This window comes from Oncorhynchus tshawytscha, linkage group LG13 (assembly GCF_018296145.1).
Source record: "Oncorhynchus tshawytscha isolate Ot180627B linkage group LG13, Otsh_v2.0, whole genome shotgun sequence".
NCBI classification, from domain to species: domain Eukaryota; kingdom Metazoa; phylum Chordata; class Actinopteri; order Salmoniformes; family Salmonidae; genus Oncorhynchus; species Oncorhynchus tshawytscha.
The window spans coordinates 91025201-91052673 of NC_056441.1; the positions used below are offsets into that span (position 1 = coordinate 91025201).

A 27473-nucleotide genomic window follows, 5' to 3' on the forward strand; every position below is an offset into this window, starting at 1 on the left:
GTACCCTCTGTACCGCCTGGTATAGAGGTCCTGGATGGCAGGGTGCCCCGGTGATGTACCCTCTGTACCGCCTGGTATAGAGGTCCTGGATGGCAGGGAGCCCCGGTGATGTACCCTCTGTACCGCCTGGTATAGAGGTCCTGGATGGCAGGGAGCCCCGGTGATGTACCCTCTGTACCGCCTGGTATAGAGGTCCTGGTTGGCAGGGTGCCCCGGTGATGTACCCTCTGTAGCGCCTGCCAGATCTCTGACCTCCCTGTCTCATCATTGTTGGTGATATGGCCTAGGGCTGTGGCGGTCACAAAATTTCATCAGCCATGATTGTCAACCAAATAACTGTCTTTCTCACTGTAATTGACCATTAATTAACACATTTTTCATCTCCTGGCTTCCACACAGTCTACAAGTCAAATCAAAATCAAATCAAATCTACCTGACATGATGACTCCTTGCTGTCCCCAGGCCACCTGGCCGTGCTGCTGCTCCAGTTTCAACTGTTCTGCCTTATTATTATTTGACCATGCTGGTCATCTATGAACATTTGAACATCTTGGCCATGTTCTGTTATAATCTCCACCCGGCACAGCCAGAAGAGGACTGGCCACCCCACATAGCCTGGTTCCTCTCTAGGTTTCTTCCTCGGTTTTGGCCTTTCTAGGGAGTTTTTCCTAGCCACCGTGCTTCTATACCTGCATTGCTTGCTGTTTGGGGTTTTAGGCTGGGTTTCTGTACAGCACTTTGAGATATCAGCTGATGTACGAAGGGCTATATAAATACATTTGATTTGATTTACTGTAGGTTCATCAGGTACCCAAACACACAGGCCTTTATAGCGCCGTCTCTCCCTCCTTCGAGTGTCAGGGATTTTTCTGCGGTGGCTCATTTCTGCTGAAGTTTGTAATAGCTTTTTAAAGGAAACTGAACCATGGATTACAGTTTCTCCTGGCCCATAGACTGTTTTCAGGGTGAGAAGCCATCTAACATCAAGTTGTAAAATAGTGAATTTAATGTCGATTTTTATAGTTGAATAATGATGTTCATTTCATGATTTGTAATTTATTCCTAAATAGAAATAACATCAACAAGGTATCAGGAAAAGTTATTTGTGTAAATTCTGTACTTCAACTGATACACCTGGTGCAGAATGTTTCATAAAATAATAATAATAGTTGAATGACTCCTCCACTTGAAATAGAATCATACTGGTTGGCACAGATAGTAAAACTACTGTAGCGACCCGCACAGACAGCTGTGTGTTATGTGTTTGGCTAGTAGCTGGTTGTGTTGTACTTACCAGTTCCCTGTGTTCGCGGGGTCCGACATGCCAATCAACCTGCTATCTGTCAATCACGGGAATGCCTGGAATGTTCTGATACCATCCTGGCGGTTGGCGGAGTGGCGTGGAGGTGGGTTGGGCAGGGGGGTTGGAGCATTGGAAGTTAAGACCAGGTTTAGCCTTTGTTCTCTCTCTTATGTCTGGCCTTCACAAGAGATGGTCAAGGTTGGCTTGTGGGGTATCTTTTATTGATTTGGCGTGAGCTACGGCCAAACAGTAGCCTGTGTAAAGTTGGGTTAATAAACCGTCAATAGATCCTTTACGATCTAGTCAGGTCATTACAATACATAATATTTCTATCTGCAGCAGAATGACTGTATATATGAACGGGAGCATTTGAGAAGGTCTTGCCTACCAAATGCACTGCGTATAACCAAATGAGTTACAGCATTTACAACGATCGTAAATTGACATGTTAACATGGTGTGTAATCACTAATCTAAGCAGACAAATTCAGGTTGGTCCCTCCCCGTTTCGGTTTGTTTGCTTCTGTTTAAGAAACGTTTTGCAACAGAATATGGGTGATGAATAAACCGCAGGTGACATCTGTTATTTTATACCGCAATAGTGTCAACACACAGCAGCTCCATTTGCAGCTATATTTTCGCAACTCGTGATGAATGGCTACATTGTAACTGAGAACCTTTCCACCATATACCAACTGTTACTTTGTAATCTTTACCCAGTCTGTCCATAAATGAGAACCTTTTCATCATATACCAACTGTTACTTTGTAATCTTTACCCAGTCTGTCCATAAATGAGAACCTTTCCACCATATACCAACTGTTACTTTGTAATCTTTACCCAGTCTGTCCATAAATGAGAACCTTTTCATCATATACCGACTGTTACTTTGTAATCTTTACCCAGTCTGTCCATAAATGAGAACCTTTTCATCATATACCAACTGTTACTTTGTAATCTTTACCCAGTCTGTCCATAAATGAGAACCTTTTCATCATATACCAACTGTTACTTTGTAATCTTTACCCAGTCTGTCCATAAATGAGAACCTTTTCATCATATACCAACTGTTACTTTGTAATCTTTACCCAGTCTGTCCATAAATGTTCCACCATATACCAACTGTTACTTTGTAATCTTTGCCCAGTCTGTCCATAAATGAGAACCTTTTCATCATATACCAACTGTTACTTTGTAATCTTTACCCAGTCTGTCCATAAATGAGAACCTTTTCATCATATACCAACTGTTACTTTGTAATCTTTACCCAGTCTGTCCATAAATGAGAACCTTTCCACCATATACCAACTGTTACTTTGTAATCTTTACCCAGTCTGTCCATAAATGAGAACCTTTCCACCATATACCAACTGTTACTTTGTAATCTTTGCCCAGTCTGTCCATAAATGAGAACCGTTCCACCATATACCAACTGTTACTTTGTAATCTTTGCCCAGTCTGTCCATAGATTAACTAGCATCATGGCACGAAGTCTTCTCACATGATAGCTTCATTTTATTTGAATTTTTAAAATATATTTGATATATATATATTTTCTAAAAGTTGTTATTTTTATTACCAATGTATACATACAATAAATACATAAATAGACACTGATAACATCTGCTACGGGGTAGAACAAATGACAGATTATACAAAGACCTTAAAAGGAACACACACATAGTGATTGTTTTCACAGCTTTGTGATTAGAAGAATGTAGAATGGTCTTAAGGTCTTAATGTACTGCTCCAATTCCTTATAGAAAAGACGGAAGAGTGTTTTTTTTTATGAGTGAATTTACATGTATTTTTCCATTAGCACAATTTAGATTTATGAGGTAAAATATTTTAAAACCGAGCAACATATTCTCCCATAAAAAAACTAGTCATCAAGAATATTAACAATTATAAAACTGTGAATATCTTTCCATAATTGTTTTACATGTAGACAATGCCAAAATAAATTGTTTCTGGCTGTTCAACACAAAAAGTACAATCAATGTTAATGTCTTTTTGGAGTTTCTTCGGGTAATGATTCGCAGGGTAATACTTATGGATCATTCTGAAAGAGACCTCTTTGACCTTGTTAACAAGCAGGTATCTGTGTGTGTAGCGGGTGTGAAACGGCTAGCTTAGTTAGCGGTGCGCGCTAAATAGCGTTTCAACCGGTGACGTCACTTGCTTTGAGACCTTGAAGTAGTAGTTCCCCTTTGCTCTGCAAGGGCTGCGGCTTTTGTGGAGCGATGAGTAACGATACTTTGAGGGTGACAGTTGTTGATGTGTGCAGAGGGTCCCTGGTTCGCGCCCTGGTATGGGCGAGGGGACGGTCTAAAGTTATACTGTTACATGTGGTAATAACCAGACTTTTTTCCCCAACAGATATTAGTGACCAATGTATTCCAGTAAGTTGTGACATAAGGAATGGATATAATCTCCCTTTGAAATAAAGCACGTATAGATCTGTTGTTCTGAGGGAGCGAGGAGAAACATATTTTCCCTATTGGAGAGTTAACTGGATTAAGGAGGGAAGGTCATCAAGGTGAGGTCTGGTTACACCTCTAAATAACATGAGAGTTCCAGATGGAATAGTATCAGAGACTATGGAGAACTCTCTAGGAGGGAAGGTCAACAAGGTGAGGTCTGGTTACACCTCTAAATAACATGAGTTCCAGATGGAATAGCATCAGAGACTATGGAGAACTCTCTAGGAGGGTAGGTCACCAAGGTGAGGTCTGGTTACACCTCTAAATAACATGAGAGTTCCAGATGGAACAGCATCAGAGACTATGGAGAACTCTCTAGGAGGGCAGGTCAACAAGGTGAGGTCTGGTTACACCTCTAAATAACATGAGTTCCAGATGGAACAGCATCAGAGACTATGGAGAACTCTCTGGGAGGGTAGGTCAACAAGGTGAGGTCTGGTTACACCTCTAAACAACATGAGAGTTCCAGATGGAATAGTATCAGAGACTATGGAGAACTCTCTAGGAGGGTAGGTCAACAAGGTGAGGTCTGGTTACACTCTGGGAGGGTAGGTCAACAAGGTGAGGTCTGGTTACACTCTGGGAGGGAAGGTCAACAAGGTGAGGTCTGGTTACACCTCTAAATAACATGAGAGTTCCAGATGGAATAGCATCAAAAACTATGGCCAACTCTCTAGGTGTTACAGGGATATTGTAACAAGTTAAAAATTCCTCATTATTGAGAAACAATCCTTCTACATTAAACAGTTGACTCACCAGCAGGATATGATTATTGAACCAGTTCGTAAAAATTAAAGTGGGGAAAAAACATGTTTATATAACAACGACCACGCTATGAATACTTGCCTATGAAAAGCAGATCATTGTGCAGGAATCTTATCAATGTTACATGATAGCTTCATTGTTCATCAATTTGCGACAAGCACGACATCACAGAGTTTCTAAACCCAGAAGCGTAACATCGCGAGATTTATGAGAACGCTTGTGAAACAGACCATGCTGGTGTTTGGGGTTTGAGAGGTCAATGAGAGAAGTGAAACAATTCGTCCTTAGTTGTTAATTTTCTCCTAATCTAAAGGCACAACTTACATTCGAGACAATTTCTTAAGTCGTTGAACATGTTATTACTCCAACCTCGTGAAAGTGATACACTGACACGTTTTAATTTTCGTTAAAAAAACAAATTTATATCGAAGGAGTGCCTTTGATTTTTGACGGCTTGCACATGCGCAGTTCATCGGGATACGAACGTCAGACGCAATGACGTCCTTTTACGCATGAGCATCGCCTAAAAGCCTTATAGGGGATTTCTATTGGAGAAACAGTTTTAGCCTCTCTTCATACTGTACTGTCTTTGCACTTTTGATTTGCTGACTGGCAACTTGACTTCCTCTTAGTGAAACATCAACAAATGTTAACTAGGTTCCTCCTTCCTACTCACAGCTGCATCATGCGACTGCAGCCCACACAGATCACTTTATATAGACTGTTCAGACAGGTTTTTCTGTAGAATCGTCCTGGCCACTGCAGATATGAGGTCTGGAGGATTCGTTTCGGTATCCAGACCGGTCATAACGTCCATCGTTCTCATCTTATCGCTCTATTGTTTTCACGTGTTTGCGCTCAAGTCGCAACTTTTGACGAGGCATGGCGGGGTTACAGATCTCAATGCTCAGGACACCGTCATCAACTATGAGACATGCTATTTTGACCAGAAGGTACGTTTCTTTTCGCTATAATAATATCATAAAGTTATTGACGGCTGTCATGATGTCTGTCAACAATCACTGTCTAGACAAGGAACGAGACTAATCAGCTTTGTAGATTATCAGGACATTCAAGCTATAGTCTAAACAAATACACACTGCATGTTTAGTTTATCTGACAGATATTTAAGAGCTTTAAAACTTTAACAAGTTTTAATAATGTTATAACGGTTGAGTTGATGCATTTATTTACCTGTGCACCAATTTGTTCAGTTATGTAGCTATGTTTTTTGCAATGATTATTCAGCCCAATTTAAAATGTCTAGATTTTAATAGTTATTTTTAGAGAATATATTATCTCATTCCACTATGGCCTTTGTCCACCAAGACATTGACATTTAAATAGCATTGTTTATATTGATGCTTGAAATTTAAATAGCATTGTTTATATTGATGCTTGTGGCCTAATTTACTATTGACCGTAGTTTTTATTTGTTTGTGGTGAACTGAAAACTGCTTCGCTGGCTTTCCTGTGAGGATTTCCTTAATTCTCTGTGTACTTTAAATCACTTCTAAACTGTTTGGGTATTGTGTCTGCAGACAATCAGCGTATCCGCTCTGCTTCCTGGTAGGACGGGAAAGCCATCAATACACTGGGCTGTTTTCCTGCCAACACAACTCAAACCCTGCTGGCATCCTGCCCAGAGGAACTGCAGTGTACTGCCATAAAAGTGAATTTAAAGTAGGCTACTATAGACTAAAGAACATCAAAGATCCTGGAGGTTACAGCTTTCCCCCAAAATTGCATGTGCTAAAGTTATAGGTAGCCTAGTGGTTAGAGCGTTGGATTAGTGACCGGAAGGTTGCAAGATCGAATCCCTATAGCTGACAAGGTACAAATCTGTCGTTCTGCCCCTGAACAAGGCAGTTAACCCACTGTTCCTAGGGCATCATTGTAAGTAAGAATTTGTTCTTAACTGACTTGCCTAGTTAAATAAAGATATAAAAATGATTTGAACTCTACATATCCACGTAGTTAGGTTGTCCATTATAGCTGTGGCTAGATAGCATTTTCAACTGTTTTGTTGATCGTTGTGATTCATGCGAGTTGAAATGCTTTCTTGTAACTCGTGATCTCAGAATTGCAACAAACATGTCATGATGCATTACAAATCAAATCAAGCTTTATTTATACAGTAGTAACTAAAGGCTGGGGCCATAGTAACTAAAGGCTGGGGCCATAGTAACTAAAGGCTGGGGCCATAGTAACTAAAGGCTGGGGCCATAGTAACTAAAGGCTGGGGCCATAGTAACTAAAGGCTGGGCCATAGTAACTAAAGGCTGGGGCCATAGTAACTAAAGGCTGGGGCCATAGTAACTAAAGGCTGGGGCCATAGTAACTAAAGGCTGGGGCCATAGTAACTAGAGGCTGGGGCCATAGTAACTAGAGGCTGGGGCCATAGTAACTAGAGGCTGGGGCCATAGTAACTAGAGGCTGGGGCCATAGTAACTAGAGGCTGGGGCCATAGTAACTAAAGAGGCTGGGGGCATAGTAACTAAAGGCTGGGGCCATAGTAACTAGAGGCTGGGGGCATAGTAACTAAAGGCTGGGGCCATAGTAACTAGAGGCTGGGGGCATAGTAACTAAAGGCTGGGGCCATAGTAACTAAAGGCTGGGGGCATAGTAACTAGAGACTGGGGCATAGTAACTAGAGGCTGGGCCATAGTAACTAAAGGCTGGGGCCATAGTAACTAGAGGCTGGGGCATAGTAACTAAAGGTTTGGGGCATAGTAACTAGAGACTGGGGGCATAGTATAGTAACTAGAGGCTGGGGGCATAGTAACTAGAGGCTGGGGGGCATAGTAACTAGAGGCTGGGGGCCATAGTAACTAGAGGCTGGGGCCATAGTAACTAGAGGCTGGGGCCATAGTAACTAAAGGCTGGGGGCATAGTAACTAAAGGCTGGGGTAATAGTAACTAGAGGCTGGGGGAATAGTAACTAGAGACTGGGGTAATAGTAACTAGAGACTGGGGTAATAGTAACTAGAGACTGGGGGCATAGTAACTAGAGACTGGGGGCATAGTAACTAGAGACTGGGGGCATAGTAACTAAAGGCTGGGGGCATAGTAACTAAAGGCTGGGGGTACTTCTACACCTGCATTGCTTGCTGTTTGGGGTTTTAGGCTGGGTTTCTGTACAGCACTTTGAGATATCAGCTGATGTACTAGAGGAAGGGCTATATAAATAAATTTGATTTGATTTGATTTGATTTGAATAGTAACTAGAGACTGGGGTAATAGTAACTAGAGACTGGGGTAATAGTAACTAGAGACTGGGGGCATAGTAACTAAAGGCTGGGGGCATAGTAACTAGAGACTGGGGACATAGTAACTAAAGGCTGGGGCCATAGTAACTAAATCCTGGGGATGCAAACTTGACAATATCACAACGACTTACAGGCAGTGCTTTACGAACAAGGCCAAACATTTATACAAAAGGAGGATGGGATGGCTGGCTGGTCTGAAGGGAATCAAGTGATCTAGCAGTTATCCAGGAAATCCCTTTGGCTTCTCTCTTCTCCTGGAACAAATGGATGAATGAATGGAGTCCTGTTTTTAGCATCACTTGTGAACTGTACGTTAACTACTGTCCTTTACCATCAGTACAGCAGTAGAGGCTGCTCAGGGGAGTGACCTTTACCATGAGTACAGCGGTAGAGGCTGCTCAGGGGAGTGACCTTTACCATGAGTACAGCAGTAGAGGCTGCTCAGGGGAGTGACCTTTACCATCAGTACAGCAGTGGAGGCTGCTCAGGGGAGTGACCTTTACCATGAGTACAGCAGTAGAGGCTGTCCTTTACCATGAGTACAGCGGTAGAGGCTGTCCTTTACCATGAGTACAGCGGTAGAGGCTGCTCAGGGGAGTGACGACTCACGATAACTACTGTCCTTTACCATGAGTACAGCAGTGGAGGCTGCTCAGGGGAGTGACCTTTACCATGAGTACAGCGGTAGAGGCTGTCCTTTACCATGAGTACAGCGGTAGAGGCTGTCCTTTACCATGAGTACAGCGGTAGAGGCTGCTCAGGGGAGTGACGGCTCACGATAACAGCTGGAACGGAGCGAATGGAATGGATTCAGAAACCATGTGTTCAATGTATTTGATACCATTCCACTGATTCCACTCCAGCCATTAACACAAGCCCATCCTCCCCAGTTAAGGTGGCACCAACCTCATGTGGACAACAGAGTGTGTATGTTCATCAGTTGTTTCCTACATTGGCTTTGAGTCATTTATTTTTTTGCCATTTTTTTCCATACTATAACATTTAGTTGTAAGTAATGTTTACCTCACTGCTTTTCAGAAGCTACAGATTTTTCAGCATTTGACTTGACATTGAATGTTTCAGCAGATGGCACCTAATGTGTTTCCTGTAACTAAATGCTACCAGCATCAACCACAAGGTGGCAGTATTAGGTTTGGTTGGAAGACATGGACATCGAAGCTATGAAGGTTTCAGTCCCCCTACCATATTATAAAACCAAAGCCTCCAGTCCAGATTGGCTTAACACTGAGTTAGAACCACTCGGCCAGAAGATCAGGTTATAGATTTTCAATCTATTTCCTAGAGTACCTTCTTGGCCAGAAGGTCAGGTTATAGATGTTCAATCTATTTCCTAGAGTACCTTCTTGGCCAGAAGATCAGGTTATAGATGTTCAATCTATTTCCTAGAGTACCTTCTTGGCCAGAAGGTCAGGTTATAGATGTTCAATCTATTTCCTAGAGTACCTTCTTGGCCAGAAGGTCAGGTTATAGATGTTCAATCTATTTCCTAGAGTACCTTCTTGAGTGATGTAAAACATATTTTTTGATCATCTAACAGAAGGGGAATTAATATGTAATTGACTTATTACAGAGAATATACTATTTACATATGAAATTGACAAATCATTTTGAGTCTGGATTGTAAATGTGGTTTTCCTGACACACTAGCCAAGCTGTGGAGAGGCTCCAGGAGTGGATGAATGAACACATTCAGGCCTGAAATCTTTTCCCTGTCATTGGCTCATAAAATTGGTGAATCCTTTTGTAGGCACTGGGAAGGGAGAAAGAGAGAGAGAGAGGGTGCAAACACAACAAAAACATTCTTTATCAAGTGTTGGGTGGGTTTCAAGTAGGGGACAACTCGTCTGTGGCCACACAGCGGTGGCATTAGGCTGGAGAGAAGGATGAGTCCCAAATAGTGTAGTGGACTGTATAGGGTTCGATTTGGGAGGCAGATGTGCTAGTGGAACTAATGTGGCATCCCTGGAACTGTCTCTCTCTGGGTTTTAATACAAATTGAGGCTAATTATCCTAGCGTCCTGCATTGGGGTTGTCACCGACTCACTGCACAGTACAAAGTAGTGTATGGCAGAAGGCCAGGGCCACAATGATCAGACCCTAGCGCAGGGACACGTTGGAGGGACAGAGAGGTCACCCTCTGGAGAAGGTGCTACTGTACCTTCTCTCACACTGGAACCTTTACAGGGTGTCTGTCAGAGGGGAACAAGAACCTTTACAGGGTGTCTGTCAGAGGGGAACAAGAACCTTTACGATGTGTCTGTCAGAGGGGAACAAGAACCTTTACAGGGTGTCTGTCAGAGGGGAACAAGAACCTTTACAGAACCTTTACAGGGTGTCTGTCAGAGGGGAACAAGAACCTTTACAATGTGTCTGTCAGAGGGGAACAAGAACCTTTACAGAACCTTTACAGGGTGTCTGTCAGAGGGGAACAAGAACCTTTACAGGGTGTCTGTCAGAGGGGAACAAGAACCTTTACAGGGTGTCTGTCAGAGGGGAACAAGAACCTTTACAGGGTGTCTGTCAGAGGGGAACAAGAACCTTTACAGAACCTTTACAGGGTGTCTGTCAGAGGGGAACAAGAACCTTTACAATGTGTCTGTCAGAGGGGAACAAGAACCTTTACAGAACCTTTACAGGGTGTCTGTCAGAGGGGAACAAGAACCTTTACAGGGTGTCTGTCAGAGGGGAACAAGAACCTTTACAGGGTGTCTGTCAGAGGGGAACAAGAACCTTTACAGGGTGTCTGTCAGAGGGGAACAAGAACCTTTACAGAACCTTTACAGGGTGTCTGTCAGAGGGGAACAAGAACCTTTACAGGGTGTCTGTCAGAGGGGAACATGAACCTTTACAATGTGTCTGTCAGAGGGGAACAAGAACCTTTACAGAACCTTTACAGTGTGTCTGTCAGAGGGGAACAAGAACCTTTACAATGTCTGTCAGAGGGGAACAAGAACCTTTACAGGGTGTCTGTCAGAGGGGAACAAGAACCTTTACAGAACCTTTACAGGGTGTCTGTCAGAGGGGAACAAGAACCTTTACAGAACCTTTACAGGGTGTCTGTCAGAGGGGAACAAGAACCTTTACAGGGTGTCTGTCAGAGGGGAACATGAACCTTTACAATGTGTCTGTCAGAGGGGAACAAGAACCTTTACAGAACCTTTACAGGGTGTCTGTCAGAGGGGAACAAGAACCTTTACAGGGTGTCTGTCAGAGGGGAACAAGAACCTTTACAGGGTGTCTGTCAGAGGGGAACAAGAACCTTTACAATGTGTCTGTCAGAGGGGAACAAGAACCTTTACAATGTGTCTGTCAGAGGGGAACAAGAACCTTTACAGAACCTTTACAGGGTGTCTGTCAGAGGGGAACAAGAACCTTTACAGGGTGTCTGTCAGAGGGGAACATGAACCTTTACAATGTGTCTGTCAGAGGGGAACAAGAACCTTTACAGAACCTTTACAGGGTGTCTGTCAGAGGGGAACAAGAACCTTTACAATGTGTCTGTCAGAGGGGAACAAGAACCTTTACAATGTGTCTGTCAGAGGGGAACAAGAACCTTTACAATGTGTCTGTCAGAGGGGAACAAGAACCTTTACAATGTGTCTGTCAGAGGGGAACAAGAACCTTTACAGAACCTTTACAGGGTGTCTGTCAGAGGGGAACAAGAACCTTTACAATGTGTCTGTCAGAGGGGAACAAGAACCTTTACAGAACCTTTACAGGGTGTCTGTCAGAGGGGAACAAGAACCTTTACAGGGTGTCTGTCAGAGGGGAACAAGAACCTTTACAGGGTGTCTGTCAGAGGGGAACAAGAACCTTTACAGAACCTTTACAGGGTGTCTGTCAGAGGGGAACAAGAACCTTTACAGGGTGTCTGTCAGAGGGGAACATGAACCTTTACAATGTGTCTGTCAGAGGGGAACAAGAACCTTTACAGAACCTTTACAGTGTGTCTGTCAGAGGGGAACAAGAACCTTTACAATGTGTCTGTCAGAGGGGAACAAGAACCTTTACAATGTGTCTGTCAGAGGGGAACAAGAACCTTTACAGAACCTTTACAGGGTGTCTGTCAGAGGGGAACAAGAACCTTTACAGAACCTTTACAGGGTGTCTGTCAGAGGGGAACAAGAACCTTTACAGGGTGTCTGTCAGAGGGGAACAAGAACCTTTACAATGTGTCTGTCAGAGGGGAACAAGAACCTTTACAATGTGTCTGTCAGAGGGGAACAAGAAGCTTTACAGAACCTTTACAGGGTGTCTGTCAGAGGGGAACAAGAACCTTTACAAGGTGTCTGTAAGAGGGGAACAAGAACCTTTACAATGTGTCTGTTAGAGGGGAACAAGAACCTTTACAATGTGTCTGTCAGAGGGGAACAAGAACCTTTACAGAACCTTTACAGGGTGTCTGTCAGAGGGGAACAAGAACCTTTACAATGTGTCTGTCAGAGGGGAACAAGAACCTTTACAATGTGTCTGTCAGAGGGGAACAAGAACCTTTACAATGTGTCTGTTAGAGGGGAACAAGAACCTTTACAATGTGTCTGTCAGAGGGGAACATGAACCTTTACAGAACCTTTACAGGGTGTCTGTCAGAGGGGAACAAGAACCTTTACAATGTGTCTGTCAGAGGGGAACAAGAACCTTTACAATGTGTCTGTCAGAGGGGAACATGAACCTTTACAGAACCTTTACAGGGTGTCTGTCAGAGGGGAACAAGAACCTTTACAATGTGGCTGTCAGAGGGGAAGAAGAACCTTTACAATGTGTCTGTCAGAGGGGAACAAGAACCTTTACAGAACCTTTACAGGGTGTCTGTCAGAGGGGAACAAGAACCTTTACAGTGTGTCTGTCAGAGGGGAACAAGAACCTTTACAGAACCTTTACAGGGTGTCTGTCAGAGGGGAACAAGAACCTTTACAGAACCTTTACAGGGTGTCTGTCAGAGGGGAACAAGAACCTTTACAATGTGTCTGTCAGAGGGGAACAAGAACCTTTACAGAACCTTTACAGGGTGTCTGTCAGAGGGGAACATGAACCTTTACAATGTGTCTGTCAGAGGGGAACAAGAACCTTTACAGAACCTTTACAGGGTGTCTGTCAGAGGGGAACAAGAACCTTTACAAGGTGTCTGTCAGAGGGAAACAAGAACCTTTACAGAACCTTTATAATGTGTCTGTCAGAGGGGAACAAGAACCTTTACAGGGTGTCTGTCAGAGGGGAACAAGAACCTTTACAGAACCTTTACATGGTGTCTGTCAGAGGGGAACAAGAACCTTTACAATGTGTCTGTCAGAGGGGAACAAGAACCTTTACAATGTGTCTGTCAGAGGGGAACAAGAACCTTTACAGGGTGTCTGTCAGAGGGGAACAAGAACCTTTACAGAACCTTTACAGGGTGTCTGTCAGAGGGGAACAAGAACCTTTACAGGGTGTCTGTTAGAGGGGAACAAGAACCTTTACAATGTGTCTGTCAGAGGGGAACATGAACCTTTACAGAACCTTTACAGGGTGTCTGTCAGAGGGGAACAAGAACCTTTACAATGTGGCTGTCAGAGGGGAAGAAGAACCTTTACAATGTGTGTGTCAGAGGGGAACAAGAACCTTTACAGAACCTTTACAGGGTGTCTGTCAGAGGGGAACAAGAACCTTTACAGTGTGTCTGTCAGAGGGGAACAAGAACCTTTACAGAACCTTTACAGGGTGTCTGTCAGAGGGGAACAAGAACCTTTACATGGTGTCTGTCAGAGGGGAACATGAACCTTTACAAGGTGTCTGTCAGAGGGGAACAAGAACCTTTACAGAACCTTTACATGGTGTCTGTCAGAGGGGAACAAGAACCTTTACAATGTGTCTGTCAGAGGGGAACAAGAACCTTTACAATGTGTCTGTCAGAGGGGAACAAGAACCTTTACAGAACCTTTACAGGGTGTCTGTCAGAGGGGAAATAGAACCGTTGGTTAGAGAGGATTGACAGACTGTTGAATCCCAGTTCCATTCCTCCGGACGTCAGAGACGCATTTTAACTGGCTCCATTTAGAGTTCATTTTCAGAGACCTTGAAATGAATTCGTAATACATTGATTCAATTTCTTCTCTTGAGCCTTCATCTCATCTCAAGCTAAATGTAAATGTCTTAGAGACTAGGTGTCATGCTGGTATATTTTATTCGGGAGACAGGCGCAGGAATGCGTGATAGGGATCTTTGTTTTACCCAACGTACGGCGTGTCGTGTGAAGGAAAGGGGACGAAGACCAGACAAACATGTAACAAAACCACAGGGTTGAAACCCAAAATAAAAGAGTACCTCGAATAAATAACACACGAGCACAACTATTATCGCACGGGTCGAGACCCGTAATCATCTGCGCAATCCACAGTGGCACGAAAGCCCAAAACACACAGCACAGGTACTCGCACGCACCAACGGACATAGTTACAATAATGGACAGTCCAATGGAAACCACAGGGCACCACTTATACAAGTACTAATCCGTGGGAATAGGGGACAGGTGTGTGTAATGAAAGTTCCCGGAGGGATCCGTGACAGTACCCCCAGGATCACAGGAACACAGTGCGGGTCGATCAGGACCCGATGCAGCTGCCGAAGTTGCGTCGTCGTGGAGACGGGCCATTCCCGCTGTCTCCCTCAGTGGTCGATTATTCTGTCACGCCGGTATAAATTATTCGGGAGACAGGCGCAGGAATACGTAATAGGATTTTTTTTATTGCGCCCAAAAAAAAGGCACGGGGACGAAGACCCAACAAACGCATAACAAAACCACAGGGTTGAAACCCAAACATAAGAGTGAGGTGCACCTCGAATAAGCACAAGCACACAATGAGTAACACACGGGACGAGACCCGTAATCATCTGCGCAATAGGTGCCAGGTGTGCGTGATGAACGTTCCGGAGGGATCCGTGACACTAGGTTGGGTTTAAAGTAGCAGCGTGTCATATTTTAGCCATCCTCTTGATTTCGTCATGTTTTTCTGATGTATGTCTCTGTCCTTACAGATCGATCACTTTGGTTTCCTGGAGGATGGCACCTTTAAGCAGAGATACCTGGTTAATAATGAACACTGGGATCAGAAGGGAGGGCCTATCTTGTTCTACACCGGCAATGAAGGAGACATTACGTGGTTCTGCAATAACACTGTAATAATTACCCTTCTCTGTTCTGTTCTGTATTCATCTTCTCTGTTCTGTATTCATCTTCTCTGTTCTGTATTCATCTTCTCTGTTCTGTATTCATCTTCTCTGTTCTGTATTCATCTTCTCTGTTCTCTTCTGTATTCATCTTCTCTGTTCTGTGTTCATCTTCTCTGTTCTGTATTCATCTTCTCTGTTCTGTGTTCATCTTCTCTGTTCTGTATTCATCTTCTCTGTTCTGTTCTGTGTTCATCTTCTCTGTTCTGTTCTGTGTTCATCTTCTCTGTTCTGTATTCATCTTCTCTGTTCTGTTCTGTGTTCATCTTCTCTGTTCTGTATTCATCTTCTCTGTTCTCTTCTGTATTCATCTTCTCTGTTCTGTATTCATCTTCTCTGTTCTGTTCTGTGTTCATCTTCTCTGTTCTGTATTCATCTTCTCTGTTCTCTTCTGTATTCATCTTCTCTGTTCTGTGTTCATCTTCTCTGTTCTGTGTTCATCTTCTCTGTTCTGTGTTCATCTTCTCTGTTCTGTGTTCATCTTCTCTGTTCTGTGTTCATCTTCTCTGTTCTGTGTTCATCTTCTCTGTTCTGTATTCATCTTCTCTGTTCTGTATTCATCTTCTCTGTTCTGTGTTCATCTTCTCTGTTCTGTATTCATCTTCTCTGTTCTGTATTCATCTTCTCTGTTCTGTATTCATCTTCTCTGTTCTCTTCTGTATTCATCTTCTCTCTTCTGTATTCATCTTCTCTGTTCTGTGTTCATCTTCTCTGTTCTGTGTTCATCTTCTCTGTTCTGTATTCATCTTCTCTGTTCTGTAATGTATTCATCTACCCAGCATGCCTTGCATCATTTGTTAGAATATTTTGCCTTGTACTTTCTGTCTGTAGGGTTTCATGTGGGACGTTGCAGAGGATCTGGGAGCCATGTTGGTGTTTGCAGAGCACCGTTACTATGGAGAATCCCTGCCGTTTGGACAAGACTCTTACAGTGTAAATGAACCGTTATGCTTTTGCACACACACACACACACACACACACACACACACACACGGTATATAACATTTTAAATTTGAGAAACAACGTTCTTTAAACATGCTTTGTCTTCACAAACAGGACACCAAGCACCTGAATTACCTGACGTCGGAGCAGGCGCTAGCTGACTTCTCTGTGCTGATCAGAGAACTGAAGAGGAAGGTGCTTGGAGCTCAGGAAAGTCCTGTGATCGCCATCGGAGGGTCCTACGGAGGGATGCTCTCTGCCTGGTTGAGAATGAAATACCCCAATGTTGTTGTTGGGTAAGAGATACTGTGTACAGGTCTTCATGGGGCCCTATTTTTATATTTTTATATAGTGAACTACTTTTGACCAGGGCTCATAGGGCAGTGGTCAAAAGTAAGTGTGCTTTATAGGGAATAGGGTGCTATTTGACTTGAGGAAAATCTCAGACTCAGACCGAAACGTCACTATTACAAGGTAAGGAGCTAAAAGGAGTTTAAAACTGTTCAGGCCTCTTTTTGTATTTTTTAAGAGATAAATACCCCCTAAATGTAGCTGTAAAGTGCAGAAATGTATTTTAGTGTCTTTGTGGTTAATACTGTGTTCTAACTGTCTCTCTGTGTGGTTAACAATGCATTCTAACTGTCTCTCTGTGTGGTTAACAATGCATTCTAACTGTCTCTCTGTGTGGTTAACAATGCATTCTAACTGTCTCTCTGTGTGGTTAACAATGCATTCTAACTGTCTCTCTGTGTGGTTAACAATGCATTCTAACTGTCTCTCTGTGTGGTTAACAATGCATTCTAACTGTCTCTCTGTGTGGTTAACAATGCATTCTAACTGTCTCTCTGTGTGGTTAACAATGCATTCTAACTGTCTCTCTGTGTGGTTAATGTGTTCTAACTGTCTCTCTGTGTGGTTAATACTGTGTTCTAACTCTCTCTGTGTGGTTAATGTGTTCTAACTGTCTCTGTGTGGTTAATACTGTGTTCTAACTCTCTCTGTGTGGTTAATGTGTTCTAACTGTCTCTCTGTGTGGTTAATACTGTGTTCTAACTCTCTCTGTGTGGTTAACAATGCATTCTAACTCTCTCTGTGTGGTTAATACTGTGTTCTAACTGTCTCTCTGTGTGGTTAACAATGCATTCTAACTGTCTCTCTGTGTGGTTAATGTGTTCTAACTGTCTCTCTGTGTGGTTAATACTGTGTTCTAACTCTCTCTGTGTACTCCAGAGCTCTGGCTGCCTCTGCTCCCATATGGCAGTTCCCTGACATGGTTCCATGTGGAGATTTCTATAAGATAGTCACCCAGGACTTCGCCAGGAGTGGACTGAACTGTGACATTAACATCAGGAGGTCCTGGAAGGCCATCGACAACATCACAGCAACTGGTAGGATGAATTAGCCTGTCTGAATGACAACATCACAGCAACTGGTAGGATGAATTAGCCTGTCTGAATGACAACATCACAGCAACTGGTAGGGTGAATTAGCCTGTCTGAATGACAACATCACAGCAACTGGTAGGGTGAATTAGCCTGTCTGAATGACAACATCACAGCAACTGGTAGGATGAATTAGTCTGTCTGAATGACAACATCACAGCAACTGGTAGGATGAATTAGCCTGTCTGAATGACAACATCACAGCAACTGGTAGGATGAATTAGCCTGTCTGAATGACAACATCACAGCAACTGGTAGGATGAATTAGCCTGTCTGAATGACAACATCACAGCAACTGGTAGGATGAATTAGCCTGTCTGAATGACAACATCACAGCAACTGGTAGGGTGAATTAGCCTGTCTGAATGACAACATCACAGCAACTGGTAGGATGAATTAGTCTGTCTGAATGACAACATCACAGCAACTGGTAGGGTGAATTAGCCTGTCTGAATGACAACATCACAGCAACTGGTAGGATGAATTAGCCTTTTTTCAAAGCTAGTTTAAAGCCTAGTTAACTCATGAGGACTATTTTCCTCATCTCTGTGCAGATGATGGCCTCCAATGGCTGTCCGGGGAGTTTAGCTTATGTTCCCCACTCAAGAAGACGGACTTGGACGGTTTTAAGGCCTGGCTCCAAGAGACCTGGGTGAATCTGGCCATGGTTGACTATCCTTACGAAGCTAACTTCCTCCAACCTCTCCCACGCTGGCCAATACAGGTACACACATATATATATATATATATATATCAAATTTCTATATCTTTGATAATAATGTATTAAATTGTATTACACAAGTAGAATAAGACATCTCCTAGTATTTTACATAGTAGCCCAATTGTTAATAATTTAATAGTTCATATTTTGTTTAGAAAAGGTTCAAACAAGGGAAGTGAAAAATCACATTAGCAACAAATATTATTTATTATTATTATTATTATTATTAATTATTATTATTGTCTTTCTACCTCACTGAATCCTTTCAACATGTACGACCCAATGAATGTACTGTTTCCAATGAGCTGTCTCTACTTCCTGTAGCTGCCACATCCTCTCTGTCTCTACTTCCTGTAGCTGCCACATCCTCTCTGTCTCTACTTCCTTTATCTGCCACATCCTCTCTGTCTCTACTTCCTTTATCTGCCACATCCTCTCTGTCTCTACTTCCTTTATCTGCCACATCCTCTCTGTCTCTACTTCCTTTAGCTGCTACATCCTCTCTGTCTCTACTTCCTGTAGCTGCCACATCCTCTCTATCTTTACTTCCTTTATCTGCCACATCCTCTCTGTCTCTACTTCCTTTATCTGCCACATCCTCTCTGTCTCTACTTCCTTTAGCTGCTCGGCCACATCCTCTCTGTCTCTACTTCCTTCAGCTGCTCTGCCACATCCTCTCTGTCTCTACTTCCTTTATCTGCCACATCCTCTCTGTCTCTACTTCCTTTATCTGCCACATCCTCTCTGTCTCTACTTCCTTTAGCTGCTCTGCCACATCCTCTCTGGCTCTACTTCCATTTATCTGCCTCATCCTCTCTGTCTCTACTTCCTTTAGCTGCTCTGCCACATCCTCTCTGGCTCTACTTCCTTTAGCTGCTCTGCCACATCCTCTCTGTCTCTACTTCTTTATCTGCTCTGCCACATCCTCTCTGTCTCTACTTCCTTTAGCTTCTCTGCCACAGCCTCTCTGTCTCTACTTCCTTTAGCTGCCACATCCTCTCTGGCTCTATTTCCTTTAGCTGCTCTGCCACATCCTCTCTGTCTCTACTTCCTTTATCTGCTCTGCCACATCCTCTCTGTCTCTACTTCCTTTAGCTGCTCTGCCACATCCTCTCTGTCTCTACTTCCTTCAGCTGCTCTGCCACATCCTCTCTGTCTCTACTTCCTTCAGCTGCTCTGCCACATCCTCTCTGTCTCTACTTCCTATAGCTTCTTTGCCACATCCTCTCTGTCTCTACTTCCTTTATCTGCCACATCCTCTCTGTCTCTACTTCCTTTAGCTGCTCTGCCACATCCTCTCTGTCTCTACTTCCTTCAGCTGCTCTGCCACATCCTCTCTGTCTCTACTTCCATCAGCTGCTCTGCCACATCCTCTCTGTCTCTACTTCCATCAGCTGCTCTGCCACATCCTCTCTGTCTCTACTTCCATCAGCTGCTCTGCCACATCCTCTCTGTCTCTACTTCCATCAGCTGCTCTGCCACATCCTCTCTGTCTCTATCCTTTAGCTGCTGCTCTGCCACATCCTCTCTGTCTCTACTTCCATCAGCTGCTCTGCTACATCCTCTCTGTCTCTACTTCCATCAGCTGCTCTGCCACATCCTCTCTGTCTCTACTTCCTTTAGCTGCCACATCCTCTCTGTCTCTACTTCCTTTATCTGCCACATCCTCTCTGTCTCTACTTCCTTTATCTGCTACATCCTCTGTCTCTACTTCCTTTAGCTGCTCTGCCACATCCTCTCTGTCTCTACTTCCATCAGCTGCTCTGCCACATCCTCTCTGTCTCTACTTCCTTCAGCTGCTCTGCCACATCCTCTCTGTCTCTACTTCCTTCAGCTGCTCTGCCACATCCTCTCTGTCTCTACTTCCTTTATCTGCTCTACCACAGCCTCTGTCTCTACTTCCTTTAGCTGCTCTGCCACATCCTCTCTTTCTCTACTTCCTTTAGCTGCTCTGCCACATCCTCTCTGTCTCTACTTCCTTTAGCTGCTCTGCCACATCCTCTCTGTCTCTACTTCCTTTAGCTGCTCTGCCACATCCTCTCTGGCTCTACTTCCTTCAGCTGCTCTGCCACATCCTCTATGTCTCTACTTCCTTTATCTGCCACATCCTCTCTGTCTCTACTTCCTTTAGCTGCTCTGCCACATCCTCTCTGTCTCTACTTCCTTTATCTGCCACATCCTCTCTGTCTCTACTTCCTTTAGCTGCCACATCCTCTCTCTACTTCCTTTAGCTGCTCTGCCACATCCTCTCTGACTTCTCTACTTCCTTCAGCTGCTCTGCCACATCCTCTCTGTCTCTACTTCCTTTAGCTGCCACATCCTCTCTGTCTCTACTTCCTTTAGCTGCTCTGCCACATCCTCTCTGGCTCTACTTCCTTCAGCTGCTCTGCCACATCCTCTATGTCTCTACTTCCTTTATCTGCCACATCCTCTCTGTCTCTACTTCCTTTAGCTGCTCTGCCACATCCTCTCTGTCTCTACTTCCTTTATCTGCCACATCCTCTCTGTCTCTACTTCCTTTAGCTGCCACATCTCTCTCTACTTCCTTTAGCTGCTCTGCCACATCCTCTCTCTCTACTTCCTTCAGCTGCTCTGCCACATCCTCTCTGTCTCTACTTCCTTTAGCTGCCACATCCTCTCTGTCTCTACTTCCTTTAGCTGCTCTGCCACATCCTCTCTGTCTCTACTTCCTTTAGCTGCCACATCCTCTCTGTCTCTACTTCCTTTAGCTGCTCTGCCACATCCTCTCTGTCTCTACTTCCTTTAGCTGCCACATCCTCTCTGTCTCTACTTCCTTTAGCTGCCACATCCTCTCTGTCTCTACTTCCTTTATCTGCCACATCCTCTCTGTCTACTTCCTTTAGCTGCTCTGCCACATCCTCTCTGTCTCTACTTCCTTTATCTGCCACATCCTCTCTGTCTCTACTTCCTTTAGCTGCTCTGCCACATCCTCTCTGTCTCTACTTCCTTTAGCTGCTCTGCCACAGCCTCTCTGTCTCTACTTCCTTTAGCTGCTCTGCCACATCCTCTCTGTCTCTACTTCCTTTAGCTGCTCTGCCACATCCTCTCTGTCTCTACTTCCTTTAGCTGCTCTGCCACATCCTCTCTGGCTCTACTTCCTTTAGCTGCTCTGCCACAGCCTCTCTGTCTCTACTTCCTTTAGCTGCTCTGCCACATCCTCTCTGGCTCTACTTCCTTTAGCTGCTCTGCCACATCCTCTCTGTCTCTACTTCCTTTAGCTGCTCTGCCACATCCTCTCTGGCTCTACTTCCTTTATCTGCTCTGCCACATCCTGCCACATCCTCTCTGTCTCTACTTCCTTTAGCTGCCACATCCTCTCTGTCTCTACTTCCTTTAGCTGCTCTGCCACATCCTCTCTGTCTCTACTTCCTTTAGCTGCTCTGCCACATCCTCTCTGTCTCTACTTCCTTTAGCTGCTCTGCCACATCCTCTCTGTCTCTACTTCCTTTAGCTGCCACATCCTTTCTCTGTTTCTACTTCCTTTAGCTGCTCTGCCACATCCTCTCTGTCTCTACTTCCTTTAGCTGCTCTGCCACAGTCTCTCTGTCTCTACTTCCTTTAGCTGCTCTGCCACATCCTCTCTGTTTCTACTTCCTTCAGCTGCTCTACCACAGCCTCTCTGTCTCTACTTCCTTTAGCTGCCACATCCTCTCTGTCTCTACTTCCTTTAGCTGCTCTGCCACATCCTCTCTGTCTCTACTTCCTTTAGCTGCTCTGCCACATCCTCTCTGTCTCTACTTCCTTTAGCTGCCACATCCTCTCTGTCTCTACTTCCTTTAGCTCACATCCTCTCTGTCTCTACTTCCTTTAGCTGCTCTACCACAGCCTCTCTGTCTCTACTTCCTTTAGCTGCTCTGCCACATCCCTCTTCTCTACTTCCTTTAGCTGCTCTGCCACATCCTCTCTGTCTCTACTTCCTTTAGCTGCCACATCCTCTCTGTCTCTACTTCCTTTAGCTGCTCTGCCACATCCTCTCTATCTCTACTTCCTTTAGCTGCTCTGCCACATCCTCTCTTTCTCTACTTCCTTTAGCTGCTCTGCCACATCCTCTCTGTCTCTACTTCCTTTAGCTGCCACATCCTCTCTGTCTCTACTTCCTTTAGCTGCTCTGCCACATCCTCTCTGTCTCTACTTCCTTTAGCTGCTCTGCCACATCCTCTCTGTCTCTACTTCCTTTAGCTGCTCTGCCACATCCTCTCTGTCTCTACTTCCTTTCTGCCAAATCCTCTCTGTCTCTACTTCCTTTAGCTGCCACATCCTCTCTGTCTCTACTTCCTTTAGCTGCCACATCCTCTCTGTCTCTACTTCCTTTAGCTGCTCTGCTACATCCTCTGTCTCTACTTCCTTTAGCTGCTCTGCCACATCCTCTCTGTCTCTACTTCCTTTAGCTGCCACATCCTCTCTGTCTCTACTTCCTTTAGCTGCCACATCCTCTCTGACTCTACTTCCTTTAGCTGCTCTGCCACATCCTCTCTGTCTCTACTTCCTTTATCTGCTCTGCCACATCCTCTCTGTCTCTACTTCCTTTAGCTGCTCTGCCACATCCTCTCTGTCTCTACTTCCTTTAGCTGCTCTGCCACATCCTCTCTGTCTCTACTTCCTTTAGCTGCCACATCCTCTCTGTCTCTACTTCCTTTCTGCCACATCCTCTCTGTCTCTACTTCCTTTATCTGCCACATCCTCTCTGTCTCTACTTCCTTTAGCTGCCACATCCTCTCTGTCTCTACTTCCTTTAGCTGCTCTGCTACATCCTCTCTGTCTCTACTTCCTTTGTCTGCCACATCCTCTCTGTCTCTACTTCCTTTAGCTGCCACAACCTCTCTGTCTCTACTTCCTTTATCTGCCACATCCTCTCTGTCTCTACTTCATTTAGCTGCTCTGCCACATCCTCTCTGTCTCTACTTCCTTCAGCTGCTCTGCCACATCCTCTCTGTCTCTACTTCCTTTAGCTGCTCTGCCACATCCTCTCTGTCTCTACTTCCTTTAGCTGCTCTGCCACATCCTCTCTGTCTCTACTTCCTTTAGCTGCCACATCCTCTCTGTCTCTACTTCCTTTAGCTGCTCTGCCACATCCTCTCTGTCTCTACTTCCTTCAGCTGCTCTGCCACATCCTCTCTGTCTCTACTTCCTTTAGCTGCTCTGCCACATCCTCTCTGTCTCTACTTCCTTTAGCTGCTCTGCCACATCCTCTCTGTCTCTACTTCCTTTAGCTGCCACATGCTCTCTGTCTCTACTTCCTTTAGCTGCTCTGCTACATCCTCTCTGTCTCTACTTCCTTTATCTGCCACATCCTCTCTGTCTCTACTTCCTTTATCTGCCACATCCTCTCTGTCTCTACTTCCTTTAGCTGCTCTGCCACATCCTCTCTGTCTCTACTTCCTACAGCTGCTCTGCTACATCCTCTCTGTCTCTACTTCCTTTAGCTGCCACATCCTCTCTGTCTCTACTTCCTTTAGCTGCTCTGCCACATCCTCTCTATCTCTACTTCCTTTAGCTGCTACATCCTCTCTGTCTCTACTTCCTTTAGCTGCTACATCCTCTCTGTCTCTACTTCCTTTAGCTGCCACATCCTCTCTGTCTCTACTTCCTTTAGCTGCTCTGCCACATCCTCTCTGTCTCTACTTCCTTTAGCTGCTCTGCCACATCCTCTCTGTCTCTACTTCCTTTAGCTGTCACATCCTCTCTGTCTCTACTTCATTTATCTGCCACATCCTCTCTGTCTCTACTTCCTTTAGCTGCTCTGCCACATCCTCTCTGTCTCTACTTCCTTTAGCTGCTCTGCCACATCCTCTCTGTCTCTACTTCCTTTAGCTGCTCTGCCACATCCTCTCTGTCTCTACTTCCTTTAGCTGCTCTGCCACATCCTCTCTGTCTCTACTTCCTTTAGCTGCTCTGCCACATCCTCTCTGGCTCTACTTCCTTTAGCTGCCACATCCTCTCTGGCTCTACTTCCTTTATCTGCTACATCCTCTCTGTCTCTACTTCCTTTATCTGCTCTACCACATCCTCTCTGTCTCTACTTCCTTTAGCTGCCACATCCTCTCTGTCTCTACTTCCTTTAGCTGCTCTGCCACATCCTCTCTGTCTCTACTTCCTTCAGCTGCTCTGCCACATCCTCTCTGTCTCTACTTCCTTCAGCTGCTCTGCCACATCCTCTCTGTCTCTACTTCCTTCAGCTGCTCTGCCACATCCTCTCTGTCTCTACTTCCTTCAGCTGCTCTGCCACATCCTCTCTGTCTCTACTTCCTTTAGCTGCTCTGCCACATCCTCTCTGTCTCTACTTCCTTTAGCTGCTCTACCACAGCCTCTCTGTCTCTACTTCCTATAGCTTCTTTGCCACAGCCTCTCTGTCTCTACTTCCTTTAGCTGCCACATCCTCTGTCTCTACTTCCTTTATCTGCTCTACCACATCCTCTCTGTCTCTACTTCCTTTAGCTGCTCTGCCACATCCTCTCTGTCTCTACTTCCTTAGCTAGCTGCCACATCCTCTCTGTCTCTACTTCCTTTAGCTGCCACATCCTCTCTGTCTCTACTTCCTTTAGCTGCTCTGCCACATCCTCTCTGTCTCTACTTCCTTCAGCTGCTCTGCCACATCCTCTCTGGCTCTACTTCATTTAGCTGCTCTACCACAGCCTCTCTGTCTCTACTTCTTTTAGCTGCTCTGCCACATCCTCTCTGTCTCTACTTCCTTTAGCTGCTCTACCACAGCCTCTCTGTCTCTACTTCCTTTAGCTGCTCTGCCACATCCTCTCTTTCTCTACTTCCTTTAGCTGCTCTGCCACATCCTCTCTTTCTCTACTTCCTTTAGCTGCTCTGCCACATCCTCTCTGTCTCTACTTCCTTTAGCTGCTCTGCCACATCCTCTCTGTCTCTACTTCCTTTAGCTGCTCTGCCACATCCTCTCTGTCTCTACTTCCTTTAGCTGCCACATCCTCTCTGTCTCTACTTCCTTTAGCTGCTCTGCCACATCCTCTCTGTCTCTACTTCCTTTAGCTGCTCTGCTACATCCTCTCTGTCTCTACTTCCTTTAGCTGCTCTGCCACATCCTCTCTGTCTCTACTTCCTTTAGCTGCTCTGCCACATCCTCTCTGTCTCTACTTCATTTATCTGCCACATCCTCTCTGTCTCTACTTCCTTTAGCTGCTCTGCCACATCCTCTCTGGCTCTACTTCCTTTAGCTGCCACATCTTCTCTGGCTCTACTTCCTTTATCTGCTACATCCTCTCTGTCTCTACTTCCTTTATCTGCTCTACCACATCATCTCTGTCTCTACTTCCTTTAGCTGCCACATCCTCTCTGTCTCTACTTCCTTTAGCTGCTCTGCCACATCCTCTCTGTCTCTACTTCCTTCAGCTGCTCTGCCACATCCTCTCTGTCTCTACTTCCTTCAGCTGCTCTGCCACATCCTCTCTGTCTCTACTTCCTTCAGCTGCTCTGCCACTTCCTCTCTGTCTCTACTTCCTTCAGCTGCTTGCCACATCCTCTCTGTCTCTACTTCCTTTTGCTGCTCTGCCACATCCTCTCTGTCTCTACTTCCTTTAGCTGCTCTGCCACATCCTCTCTGTCTCTACTTCCTTTAGCTGCTCTGCCACATCCTCTCTGTCTCTACTTCCTTTAGCTGCCACATCCTCTCTGTCTCTACTTCCTTTAGCTGCTCTGCCACAGCCTCTCTGTCTCTACTTCATTTATCTGCCACATCCTCTCTGTCTCTACTTCCTTTAGCTGCTCTGCCACATCCTCTCTGTCTCTACTTCCTTTAGCTGCTCTACTACAGCCTCTCTGTCTCTACTTCCTATAGCTTCTCTGCTACATCCTCTCTGTCTCTACTTCCTTTAGCTGCTCTACCACAGCCTCTCTGTCTCTACTTCCTATAGCTTCTCTGCCACAACCTCTCTGTCTCTACTTCCTTTATCTGCTACATCCTCTCTGTCTCTACTTCCTTTATCTGCCACATCCTCTCTGTTTCTACTTCCTTCAGCTGCTCTACCACAGCCTCTCTGTCTCTACTTCCTTTAGCTGCCACATCCTCTCTGTCTCTACTTCCTTTAGCTGCTACATCCTCTCTGTCTCTACTTCCTTTAGCTGCCACATCCTCTCTGTCTCTACTTCCTTTATCTGCCACATCCTCTCTGTCTCTACTTCCTTTAGCTGCCACATCCTCTCTGTCTCTACTTCCTTTATCTGCCACATCCTCTCTGTCTCTACTTCCTTTATCTGCCACATCCTCTCTGTCTCTACTTCCTTTAGCTGCTCTGCCACATCCTCTCTGTCTCTACTTCCTTTAGCTGCTCTGCCACATCCTCTCTGTCTCTACTTCCTTTAGCTGCTCTGCCACATCCTCTCTGTCTCTACTTCCTTTAGCTGCTCTGTCACATCCTCTCTGTCTCTACTTCCTTTATCTGCTCTGCCACATCCTCTCTGTCTCTACTTCCTTTAGCTGCTCTGCCACATCCTCTCTCTCTACTTCCTTTAGCTGCTCTGCCACATCCTCTCTGGCTCTACTTCCTTTAGCTGCTCTGCCACATCCTCTCTGTCTCTACTTCCTTTAGCTGCTCTGCCACATCCTCTCTGTCTCTACTTCCTTTAGCTGTCACATCCTCTCTGTCTCTACTTCATTTATCTGCCATATCCTCTGTCTCTACTTCCTTTAGCTGCTCTGCCACATGCTCTCTGTCTCTACTTCCTTTAGCTGCCACATCCTCTCTGTCTCTACTTCCTTTAGCTGCTCTGCCACATCCTCTCTCTCTACTTCCTTTAGCTGCTCTGCCACATCCTCTCTGGCTCTACTTCCTTTAGCTGCTCTGCCACATCCTCTCTGTCTCTACTTCCTTTAGCTGCTCTGCCACATCCTCTCTGTCTCTACTTCCTTTATCTGCCACATCCTCTCTGTCTCTACTTCATTTATCTGCCACATCCTCTCTGTCTCTACTTCCTTTAGCTGCTCTGCCACATCCTCTCTGTCTCTACTTGCTTTATCTGCTCTGCCACATCCTCTCTGTCTCTACTTCCTGTAGCTGCCACATCCTCTCTGTCTCTACTTCCTTTAGCTGCCACATCCTCTCTGGCTCTACTTCCTTTATCTGCTCTGCCACATCCTCTCTGTCTCTACTTCCTTTAGCTGCCACATCCTCTCTGTCTCTACTTCCTTTAGCTGCCACATCCTCTCTGTCTCTACTTCCTTTAGCTGCTCTGCCACATCCTCTCTGTCTCTACTTCCTTTAGCTGCTCTGCCACATCCTCTCTGTCTCTACTTCCTTTAGCTGCCACATCCTCTCTGTCTCTACTTCCTTTAGCTGCTCTGCCA

General features: G+C 45.0%; 1 protein-coding gene across 1 annotated transcript in view; it reads left to right on the forward strand.

Moving 5' to 3' along the window:
* Positions 1–5152: 5152 nt before the first annotated feature.
* Positions 5153–27473, forward strand: part of LOC112265996 (prolylcarboxypeptidase (angiotensinase C)) — a 42590-nt gene continuing 20269 nt past the window's right edge. The window contains exons 1-6 of the mRNA XM_042296532.1: positions 5153–5503; positions 14852–14992; positions 15875–15976; positions 16100–16281; positions 17216–17373; positions 17982–18151. Coding sequence (XP_042152466.1) covers positions 5318–5503; positions 14852–14992; positions 15875–15976; positions 16100–16281; positions 17216–17373; positions 17982–18151 — 939 coding nt within the window. The 5' untranslated portion in view covers positions 5153–5317. The remainder of the gene's footprint in view (positions 5504–14851; positions 14993–15874; positions 15977–16099; positions 16282–17215; positions 17374–17981; positions 18152–27473) is intronic.